This window comes from Mauremys mutica, chromosome 18, assembly GCF_020497125.1.
Source record: "Mauremys mutica isolate MM-2020 ecotype Southern chromosome 18, ASM2049712v1, whole genome shotgun sequence".
NCBI lineage: Eukaryota > Metazoa > Chordata > Testudines > Geoemydidae > Mauremys > Mauremys mutica.
Window position 1 is genome coordinate 20,144,684 of NC_059089.1, and position 12,055 is coordinate 20,156,738.

At 56.3% G+C, this 12,055-nt stretch overlaps 1 protein-coding gene across 1 annotated transcript in view; it reads right to left on the reverse strand.

Moving 5' to 3' along the window:
- Positions 1–7,589, reverse strand: part of RALGDS (ral guanine nucleotide dissociation stimulator) — a 103,324-nt gene extending 95,735 nt beyond the window's left edge. The window contains exon 1 of the mRNA XM_044992213.1: positions 7,155–7,589. Within this exon, the coding sequence (XP_044848148.1) occupies positions 7,155–7,175 (21 nt within the window). The 5' untranslated portion in view covers positions 7,176–7,589. The remainder of the gene's footprint in view (positions 1–7,154) is intronic.
- Between the last annotated feature and the right edge of the window lie 4,466 nt (positions 7,590–12,055).

The window sequence follows — 12,055 nt, forward strand, 5'->3', positions numbered from 1 at the left end:
GGTGCACTTAGCACATTAATGGCTGGCAGCTGGAATTTCTTATAGCAGCCTCTGCCGAAAGCCAACAGCGCGAAGTGCCCTCCGCATTGCTGGGGCCTCTTCACCCCCACCTCTTTAGCCACCTTGTAGGGGGCAGGGCAGTTTCCTTTCAGGCATCACAGTCCAGTGGACAGAGCACTGGACTGGGACTCAACAGACCGGGATTCCAGTCCCAGCTTTGCCACTGACCTGCTGCGTGACCTTAAGCATGTCATGTGACCTCTCTGTGCCTCCACTTCCCTTCCCAACCTTCGTCTTGCCCGTTTAGACTGAAGCTCTTTGAGGCAGAGACTGTCTCACTATGTGTACGTGCGGTGCTCAGCTCAGCGGGCCACACTCTCAGGTGGGGCCTTTGGACAATACTGAAATACAGATTAATAATCAACCATCAGCTGAGAGCCCTTATGTCCATCTATGCTACAGTCACCTGGGTTAAACCATGGGTCCCAAACGTAGGCTTCCACGCACACAAGCGTGAGCAGAGTGCGTTCTATCACGGTTCAGCCGAAGGCACTGCCGACGCGAATACCAGCAGCACAGGGGCTTAGGCCTGGCAGACAAAGGCAAAGGCGTTTCATGCAGCCCCGGCCCCAGTGTGGAGTACGTTCTGTATGGTAAGCTTTGTGCCAGGCTGCCATAAAAATGCACCACCTTGCCCCCAATCATCTGAACCTCAGAATAAAGCAGTGGGATACTATGGTGAGGAGGGCTTGTTATCCAAGTACTTATACAGCCCTCGTCACCATAGTAACGGAGGGCCGCATTCTGAGATTCGTGCCCTAGAAGGACCTCAGATGAGTGCAGGTGAACAGTGCATTTTAAGTAAGAGATGGCTGGGACAGGGCACCACCTTGTGTAGCTCTCTCCTGTCACTGGATGTGTCCCATCAGCATTAACAAGGGGCTCTGTGCCCACCTCCAGGGCAGAGTAAATCCTGCACATGCGAGGGAGAACGCTCAACGCACGGGGAGGCTGTTCCCATGACAATATCCTAGCCCCACTATTGCCTGGGCCAGGGAGGGGTTCTAACTCCAGGCCCCAGACGCGTAGGGACAGGAGTCATCACTCCTGGGTCTGTTCTCCGCTCCACCACGCTTGCGTCTCGGCATTCCGCTCTGTAAAATGGGGACAAGAATACAGTTCGACCTCATAGGGATGCAAGACATAAATGCTTGTGAAGCGCTGGGAGGTGCACGGAGGGAAGGGGCAGAGAAGGGCAAAGGATTATTCTGATGGGTTGAAGTGTCCTTGAGGAAAAGAGGTGAGCCCCGTGTGCTGCTCCTTACATGCTGTTTTCATACCGTTCTCTTCTACAGTCCAGCCACAGCAGCAGGGCCCCCATTGGTCCCCAGCTTCATGTGCCAAATGAAGGCTTGGTTTGGCTTTTCCTAATAAAACGGTAGATCTGTCTCAGGGGTGGCAGAGCCGCATGCTGGGCTCACCCATGGAACAGAGTCGTCTCTGCATCACAGCACCCATTACTGAGATCCTGGGAGACAGGATTCAAGTGGAAATAATCCCAACAAAATGCTCGAGAGAGCTTTGGTTATTGAGATAACCACCTTGGGCAAGAATATACTGGGTACATTCCAACGCCAGTCAGTCCGCTCTGCCTTCCTAAACTCTCTGAAATGTAACCCTTAGGTTGTGGGATGTTCACTCAGTTGTGCCAGCTGATCTCCAACATGGGTGAAATCAGTACATTCCACATACCTTGCAGTTTTAGTGGGATAGAGGATACTTCTTCACTTCCTGTCCTAAACTGGGGTAGTGTGGTAGTTAAACAGTTGCTAGGCCCCACCCCAGAAGTTGCTGCATTTCAGGGCTAGGTGAAGTAACTTCTGTGCATAGTTTATTAAGCACTCTGTGGTCCTTTGGTCAGAAAGGTACTTTGGGCCTGATCCAAAACCCATCAAAGTCAATGGAAAGATTCTCACCACGGTGAGTGGGCTTTGAATCAAGACATCTATAAATAGTACCTAGCGGCTACATGGTCCTTTTAATTAGGGGATCTCAAAGCCCTTTACAAAGGAAGGTCAGTATCATTATCTCTGTTTTACAGATGGGGAAACCAAGGCACATAGCTGTTACCATGACCTCCCTGAGGTCACGCAGCAGGTCAGTGGCAGGACTGAGAATGGAACCCAGATCTCCTAGCTAAGTGTGCATGGGACAGCCACTGCCTTGCTTAATAAATGCAACTTTGTATTAATGACCACCAAAGGGTGACCAGCTAGCAAGTGTGAAAAATGGGGACAGGGGGTGAGGGGTAATAGGCCCCCTATGTAAGACACAGCCCTGAATATCAGGACTGTCCCTATAAAATTGGGACATCTGGTCACCCTAGATCACCACCATCAATGGCAAAGCAAACCTTGTCTTCAGGCAGCAAGACCTTTGAGATGCAAAAATCGTTCTCCCCAACCGTCTGCCAGCCCCTCCTCCGGGGAAGTCCAAGCCCCTGTGCAGACTGAGGCTACCTAAGCGTGATGAGGAGAGCCACAGGGACTCACCAAGCTCAAGCCCTGGAGGTCGGTCACATTTCCCAGTGGGCCTATGAGAGGTGACCAGCTGATATTCCATAAAGAAAGCAATAGTGCCACCTGCTGGACAGTCAAGCTCTTCAGAGACCTCCTGGGTCATTCCTAGCCATGGGGCACAGCTCAGGTTGTTCCTAGTGCCTGCTGGATGGACCTGAGTCCCCCATACCAATTGTGGGGGCGTTGCCCCAACCCCCATGGTCGTTCCATTCCTGTTCCAAGAAAATAGACCCGGATCAGAGCAGCCGCCTGTAATAGTAACATCAGAGACAAAGGGCTGTATGACAGCGACAATGGGGCTCAACCCCCAGAGAGAAACCCCAATCTCTGGGCACATCCAGGTCAGGGTCCAAACCTCACAGGGCTCAGGCCCAGCCCCTGTGATCACTTCCAACGTTCTAACAATCAATCAGGAGAGGAGAGAACTGCAGTGGGACCTGTAATACTGCACACAAAGGAGCTCTCTCTGCCCTCCAACACGCCCACATGACATCGATGCAGAGAGAGGAGCGCCCCCTACTGAGCCACCAACACCACTGCCACCCGTCTAGAGCCCTCCCAAGCACTGACCTCTCCCACTGTGGCCATGGCTTGAGGTGGGAGCTTGCTGCAGCCCTGTGGGAGCCCAGCTCTGCTTCCGCAACGCTGCAAGCGGTCTCCTGTGGCACCAGCTCCCCAGAGGGTCAGGGATCCGGGAAGGGACCAGAAATCCCTCCTCTCTCCCCTTCTTCTGACCTTTTACTGGTGTTGATTTTTCAAGAATGATTCAACAAATGTCACCCTCAAGCCTGATTACCCTGAGGAAGGAAGGAGGGGGCTGGGGAGGCATCACACCGAGCCGTCAGCTCCCTCTCTGCTCCATTTATCCGCTGCGAGGGCTGGCACTGGAGAGGCGAGTGCACACACTGGCTGATGCCCAGATGGCTGCAAGTCGTGGGGAGCCTCACGATGCAGCGTGACCTCTCACCTGTGCGCCCCTAGCACCACGGGGCACAAGAGCGGCTCCCAGCCACGGCAGGAGCCCCGTAGCAACTGCATTTGTCTACAGAGAGCTGCTAGCCAGCAAGTCCACGTAGCACTTGGGCAGTGCCCTTCCACCTCCACCATCCTGGCTCAGATCCCAGCCCATCCCACCTCCTTCCTGGGCACATCCATCCGCCACAACCACCAGCCAGAGACCAGCAGCACAAACCGCTGCTTGAGGCCTACGCCCGGGAGCTGGGGAGCTGCTCAGCTCCCATTGAAGGGAATGGGGGCTGAGCCGCTCACTGACTGGCCGGGTCTCCCCCTCCAGCAGTGGGATATGAGGTTGTGGGGCAACCTGTGGCTTGATCCTGTCCTTCACTCAGCAGGATGGGGGCAGAATGGGGTTAGGGACACTACGCTAAATCCCATCCAGCGACACCTTCATATAAAGGTGCTTGTAGCCAGTCCAGTGTGGCGAGAGAGAAGCAAACACCGCCTGGGACAGTTTCTGTCAAAATGGGCAAACAATCCCCCTTTCCCATCAACATCCTGCAGGTGAGTCAGCCCCGCCTCCTGCCTCCCTGACAAAGGGGAGCTGGGTCCACCCAGCATCAACCGAAGCTGGTCGATGAGGCCACAAACTGCTCTTTTCGGAAGAGATTAAAACCCAAGTCCTCGGACTCCTCCCCATTTCTGCCCATTACGGATCCCGTGATACTGACACTGCGCAAGCGTCAGCGTGTCACCCTGCAGTCCTGGGCCATTCCAGTGAGGAGGGGTGCGGGGGGGAGGGCATTCAGCTTCTCTAAATTGCCCCTGCACTTTCTACTGAATATGCTAGTTATCTGCCCCCCCGCTCCAGTTGGACTCCTCTTCTTCTACTGCCCTAGGCTGGTGTGTGTAGGAGGCTGGCTAGCGACTCCTGTGCCATGAGTGAGTTCGAGGCAATGGCAGGCGAAATGATTCCTCGGCCATCACAATGTAGACAGCAGGTTGGCATCCTCCGGAATGACCACTGCTATAGCGATGTATTGGAAACCCAGCCCGAGTCTGTGGGCAATGCAGCTTTCTCCAGGATTCCTACGCAGGGCCGGGAACGCTGCTTCCCACCAACCCAGCACAAGGAGCGCAGCAGAAATACAGAGAGTGACAGAAAGAAATACAAACCCAAAGACCCGGGGAAAATGGTCTTGGAAAACCCCAAAGGGACTCTCCGAGCAAACTGGGCCCTAGGGGGGGACCCCCACTGGGCTACAGCGTGAGGACAACCATTGCCAGAGGTCTGCCTTGGCGCTGTCTGCACAGCTTGCCTTCCTCCCCATGACCTGCCAGCACCTGGGGTCTAAAGGGGCTCCCCTGGCCCCTGGCTTGCACCCACATTTGGAAATAGGGGTCCCAAATACACCAGCTGAACCAGCCTGTGAAGGACTCAGGATGTCCCCACCAGGACCTCATGCCAGCTGGATTCCTCTGTGTACCCACTGCCAGCTTTCCTTGGTACCAAAGTCCACGCCCCTGCAGACTAGCTGAGAGCCAGGAGGAGCTCTGGAGGCAGAGTCATTCCAGGCCAGGCCCCCCTTTCTGCTCAAGTTCAGGCCGACACTAGAGAAAAGGAACTGATGGGAGTTTGGTTCCAGCCTCGCTCGCCAGCCCTTGGAGATCAGTGTGTTACCAGAGGCTCCTCCTGTTTTGAATCTGCCAATGCAACAATCACTCCCTTCTCCCCAGAAGCCCATTTAATTCCTCCAACAAAGGGAGAGGCAGGGATCTCCCTTCAGCTGACCTTTTGCCTCCTGCTCTAGGAGTTGGATTTAGTCTGGAAGTCACTCGCTGGACTGGTCTGTGTGCAGGTTTGGGATCTAGAGGGGGGAGCATCAATCTAACATTCACACGGCAGGCCCTCCTCCTGTGCACGCTACAGGCACAGCCCAGAGACCCCAGGCAGTGCTTCAAGGCTGACCACATCGAGGGGGTGCTTCCATGCTCAGGGCCAGAGTCTCTTCTCACGGGCACAGGTGTAAATCCAGGGGGAATTCCACTGAGGTCAGTGATGTTTCACCAGCCTAGGAGAGTGGAGGATCAGGCCCCTCAGTCTGAGGGATTGGTGGGGGAGCTCAGCATCCGGCTCCAGGCATGCATCTGTCTGAACGCTCAAGTTCTTAGGGGTTAGCTGACGGGTGAAGGGCAGGAGTGGGAGGAAGGGGCCAGTTGAGGATTCACGCCAATCCAGGGCCCACTCTCCAAATGTTTCCAACTTCAACCCACTCCCAGAAACAGCAGCAGAGGGTTGGAGGCCCCGCGATTTGGTTGCCCGGGCCCCATTTCACCTTGAGCCTGCCCCATCAAGGCGCTGGGACGGAGCAGAGAGTTTGGGGCATAAGGACTATGCCAGGGGGCCTGACACCTTCTAATGTCTCTTGGGCCTAGTCATTGCCTACGTGGCTCCAAGCCCTGCACCTAGTGGAGCAGAGTCTCACCATTCAGGAGCATTTGCTGCCCACCAGTTCTGAAGCGTCTCTTGCAGGGTTCTCAAACTTCATTGCGGCACGGCCCCTTCTGACAACGAGAATTACTACCCGACCCCGGGAGGGGGACCAAAGCCAGAGCCCGCCTGAGCTCCGCCACCCTGGGCAGTGTGTGTGTGGGGGGGCAAAGCCCAAGCCCCACTGCCCTGAGGGAGCGGGCACGGTGAGCCGAAGCCCGAGCCCAGTCCCCACTGTCCCGGGCAGGGGGGCCTGTAACCTGAGCCTTGCCACACAGCGCTGAAGCCCTCAGCCCCAGACCATGGGGCTCGGGCTTGGGCTTTGGCCGGGGGCCCCAGCAAGTCTAGCACCAGCCCGGCGACCCCCATTAAAACTGGGATGCAACTCACTTTGGAGTCACGACCCACAGATTGAGAACTGCTGGTCTCCAGTTTAAAAGCACCTGGTCTCTCCCCGTTCCATGACCCACCTCCTTCGGCACGTGCAGTGGGTCTTCGGCCATTTACACAGAGACCAAGAACTGGGACTGGGAAGCTCCCCTGTGGTTACTTCCCTTTACTGAGCATGTCTGCCGTGGTCTGTTTCCCTTTCAGTGCTGTCTGTCCCCTGTCCCCACCCATAGCATGCAAGGCCATGCCCCCCTTACTGCCACTGTGCCCCATGCACACAGCAGCCCGGGCCAGCCAACAGCAACAGACGTGGGGCCTTAACGAAACGTTCAACGAACCCCTACTGGAAACCTCGGGGATGCTGTCATGTGGTGGCGGAAGCCGAGTGGCTGCCTGGTCGGGGTTGTACCCTGCACACGTAGCTATAGGAAATATAATTAGCGCACGGGCCTTCTGAAAGTAAACGTGAGCCACCTCATCTGACTCAGTGCATCAGACAAGACAGTTTGGGGGCAGCGAAGGTGGATCCACTGATCTATCCCATGGCTTCTAATTAGCACAGGTGGTTTCTACTAGATGGGCAAGACCTGGCACCTGGATCTCCCCAGCGACGGGGGCATGAGTGCCCCCTGGGACGGTGCCAACCCAGGACAGCTAAGTATTTATCCCGCTGAGCCCACTTCACTGGCATAAAGAGACAAGGACATCACCGCGGAAACCCACCCTGCCAAGCTCACCTGCGTGTCAATCATCATCATCTCCCTCTCATCTCCTCGGCGGGGTCCTCACGGAGAAAGGTGTCCAGAGGCCGGAGGGCTCAATCCCACCAGCTGAGCCGGTCTCTCGGGGATTCAGATGGGGGGTGGTCTGGCTAGGAGGGGTGAGGGGAAGCTGGTCCTAGCCCCCACCCCAAGCCCCGCTGGGTCACTGGCTGCCTTCCATCTCCTGGCGCTGGAAGGAAGGAATCCCCCGGGTAAGATCCCCGGTCAGGGCTGAGAGGCTCAAGGCGTTGACAGGCTAGGAGGGGCAGGTGATGAGCCGGCATTCCCGACACAGGGCTGCCATGGTCACATCGCAAATCAAAACCCACAGCCCGAGCTGCTCGGAGCTCCACGCGGAATCAGCAGGATCCAGGGAACCGAAGGCCGCGAGGAATCTCCAGGAGACACATTTCCTCGGGGGTGGGGGCTGTGTCAGTTCCCCATTGTCTGCAAACAACCCCACGGAGCAGCAGCAGCTTTGCACCTTTAGGAAAGCTCCCAGTCCCTGTCTCCTTCTCCTCCTCCTCCTGCGGGGAAATCCAGCGCGTGGGAGCCGAGAGCTCGTGCCCCGGTCGGTGGCGGCGTGGGGGGAAGCTAGCTAGCTTTCCAACAAACACACGTTGCAGGCGGCAGATTGCAAAGCCACCGAGGCTGGGCTGCAACAATTTGCAAAGAGAGCGTGAGCGTGTGTGTGCAAAGGGGGTGGAAGGGGAGGGAATGAATCAGGCACCAGGCGTTTAACGGGGGCTCCAGAAGACAGCCTTCTTCCCCGGGTCTCTGTGCTGGATCCCTCTCCAGGGCAGAGAAACTTCCCTCCAGCCAGAAGAGCAGCAGCAATAACAACAACAAATCTTTGCAAATGAAGCAGCCAGGAATCCAATCGCCCAGGCGGGGCTGGAGCGGGTGATTCTCTAGATCCAGCCGCGTGTGGCTCCGGGAAAGGCAGGGTGGTTGTTTTTTTCCCAGGTCCGCCTTTCCTCTGGGAGCTTTGATCCCACCTGGGGTAAACGAGGAGACAGGCGAGTTCCCAGGAGAATTTAAGATCACCCCGGAATGATCCTCAGCCCACTGGCGCTGTAGGGTTCTGTTTTACAGACGCCCAGGTTTTGCCTGCCTGGAACAAATGAGTTAGTAATTGTGCTAAGCATAATATTTTAATGAGCCCCTGGTCAAGCACTATGGAGCACAGACAAAGACAGCTGAGTTCAAAACCATGTTTGCTGGGCATGAGTGACCCTGGTCAAGTCACTCGGCTCATCGCTACACACAGACACAACCACCACACACAGTTACAAGAGCCAGTCACTCATAAACACCAGTTACCCAGGCAGAGTCCATCACAGGTGCACAATCGCACCCACACACAGTCACTTGCAGACACCCAGATACCACTCACGCTCAATGCTTTTCTCATTGCCCTGCACCCCAAGGCAGGTGTTTTGCACCCCAGCAGAAATATGATGAGTTTATTATGGCACCACAGTGTCTGTCCCTGGGTGTCTCTTCCTGTGTCAGCTCCAGCAGGGAGAGCGGAAAAGGGCTGCTCATTGCCAAAGGCCACCTGGCAAACTGCAAATGGAAGGGAGTGAGGGCACTGCCCTGGATTACCCGCTCTCTGGCTCTCACCCTCAGCACCACCCTGTAAAATGGATCTACCTTCCAGGTTACATGTGCCCGGCACACAGTGCTCAAGCGGCATAAGGGTGAAAGCAAAGCCCCTTGATGCCTCTTGGGTTTGCACATCTGTCTGCTCACACTGCCACACAGAACTGAGATCAGGGCACACAGAAGAATTTTTGCCTCAGTCCCTCTGACCAGTTCCCTCCCCGGGGCAGGCCTGCTCCTCCCAGTGAGGGACTGACAGTCTGCAGCACATGCTGCTGTTCCATTAGCTCCATCTGGGGCTCAGCTGAGTCATAGAGATCCACAAAGGTGGGCTCAAATTGGGGCTGATGTCAGTCAGAGAGAGGTAGGGTTGCGCTGACCAGACAGCAAGTGTGAAAAATCAGGACAGGGGGTAATAGGAGCCTATATAAGAAAAAGACCCCAAAATCAGGACTGTCCCTATAAAATCATGACATCTGGTCACCCTAGGTAGGGCCTGCAACTAGCTGGGCGTGATGTCTGTAGTGACACATCAGGTGCCCCTTCAAAGCATGGGCCAGACCCATGGAGCAGCCCTGAATCAAACAGGTTTGTGAGGGAGGTCAGCCCAGTGCTGTCAAACCTCAGGATAGGGCCTGGGTTTTATCTGTCTGGGCTGGCGCAATGCTCTGACGAGCCCACACTGCCACTTGGTCGCCTGCAGGGGACCTGCTGTGTTCAGTAGATGCTGGTCCCTGTCTCTTCCCAGATATGCCACCCCTCCCTCGGTGACTAACCCCTGCTCTCTCCCCTGCCCTGCTCTCACACACACCAGGCAGCTGGCAGAGGCAAAACAGATCAAGTTCTCAGCAGCAGACAGAAAACCAGGAAGCCAACACGAAGGGGGACATGGGTCACACAACGGACAGGGGGATATTTTGGGGGTGCCCCTAGGGATGGGGGATATCCAGTGGAGCGGGATGGGCCCTCTGGAAACCTTTATTGCACCTTTTCCCAGAGTCTCCCCATGCAGCCCAGCCCTCCATCCTGTCAATGAGGTGGCTCCCTCTGGAACTGGCCAGCAGGGGATGGCTCAGCACTTTGCCTCCATGGTCCAAGTGAGGGGCCCCGTATGAGGTACGACTCCAAGGGCTCCCTCTGATTCCTCTGCTACCTGTGGCCAGACCCACCCCCATCGCCTAGATACCCAGGCCCCCATCTGAGCAGAGAGACCACTTCCTCCTTCACCACATCCCCGGCTCATGCCAACCCAGAGAGCTCAGTGCCAATCCAGCCACCAGAAGTGGGGTCCCCTCCCCTGCACCAGGCCCAGCCAGGGGAGGGGAGACCTTTTGCACCGACTCCTGCAGAGAGCTATTTTGTAAGGCTATCAGTGGGGGCAGGGCAGTGGGAGGGAGTAGCGCTGGCAGCCCGGAGAAGCCTCCTGAGATGACTAAAGCCAGCCACATCCCAGCAGGACCCCTCTAATTAGCCAAGCCGAGCCCGTGACTGTGGGGCCGCTGCGCAAACGACATCCACCCCCAGCCGTTTCATCTCTGTTCAAACTGACACCTGAAATGGAAGCGCTGAGGGAACTAAGGAGGCAAAAGCTGCTGGAAATCTCCCCGCAGGATCAATTTGCTGGAGTGCCGAGCTTTTGATACTGAAGAGGGCTGAGCAGAACGGGGTCTCCATGGAAACAGAGAGGGGACTCGTCGCTCATATTTATGTGGGCGGTGACATGTGCCATTTCAGAGTGATGCCGGGAGGAGGAGGCCGCCCACACACGCCGGTGGAGTGTGGGCCCAGTCAGGTTTCTGGGCAGCTGGCTTGGATTAGAACTGCAGGGCCAGGCCTGCTGGGTTCCCCAGGCCCTTTCGGAGCAGTAAAAATGAGGTCTCAAGCAGTACGTTCAGTTCTAATGCGGATGGCCCCAGCCTGGCAGCCCTGGAGTCTGAAGTCCTCTGAAACGCAGAGCCCCACCACCATGCCTCGTCTCAGTGATGCAGGAGCTGCTCCTTGGGCCGAGAGGTTACAGGCAGTCTCTGGCCAAGAAGGGGTTCCAGGCTGCAGCATGTGGTGGCCCCCGTCCACTAGAATTGGACTGAGAACCACCACTGATGGGTGGTATCACCAGAGATAGGGTTGCCAACTTTCTAATTGCTGAAAACCGAACCCCCTTGCTCGGCTCCCTGCCCCGCCTCTTCCCCCAAGGCCCTGCCCCCCACTCACTCCTTTCCCTCCTCCGCCCCCCTCGCTCACTCCCCCCTCTCCTGGGACTCACCTGCTGCTTGCAGATCCAGGCTGGGAGGGGACAACACGGAGCCTGCCCACCAGCCCCATCAGGGCACAGCGGGGGTCGGTCCCTGTAGCGAGGGGCAAGGGCTGGGGCAATTGGGGCACGGCGGAGCAAAATGGGGGGCAGACAGGATTCCCCACCCCACCCCCTGCAGCAGCACCTACCTCTTGGAGCCTGGTCCAGAAGCCAGCCACTGCTGTGTCAGGCATGCAGCAGCAGCTGAGCAGAGAGCAGCTCACCCATGTGGCTGCAGTATCTGCACTTCCTGCCCCCCGGGGGCAGAGGCCAGTTACTGTGGCCGACCAGACTTTTAGCGTCCAGTCAGCTGTGCTGACCAGACGCCGCCAGGTTCCCTTTTTGACCAGACAGTCCGGTTGAAAACCAGACACCTGGCAACCCTACACAGGACCACGACGTAGCTTTGAGAACGGCTCTGGCTTCCTGCTGAGCTAGGTCTCAGTCAAACCAGTGCACGTGTATGTCTAGAGTCAGTATTGTTAGATCGCTCAAAGAAAAGGCCAGAGGAGAGTTTGTGGTGTCCTGAGACCTGTTAGCAAGTCTGAGTGATCATTTTCAGCAGGCATTAAAGACTGTCTATTGCCAGGCATGGTCTCACGGCGTGAGCAGGAACCCCAGCCTTTTAAATCCAGCGTTGCCCCCGACTCCCTCTATGCAAGTCCCTTATCTTCATAGCTTCAGTCCTCCATATCTACCAGGGGGATGATAATCCTGAGCTCACTGAGGTGCTGCGAGGATCAATGGGTTCATGTTTGTACATACAAAGCTCCTGTATTGTTACGATAACACTCGACACTGCTGATAGCACTCTCCCCTCCAGGCTAGAGTTGTGGCTTTATGCCTTACACTAGGGCTTGGCTTCATTCAGACCCAGAACTCACACTGCTGAATATAGATATGACTGGATCTCCTAGCTCCATCTACACCACACTCAGCACTAGCTGTTCTTCAGCTGAAACGCACTAAGACTTCTGCT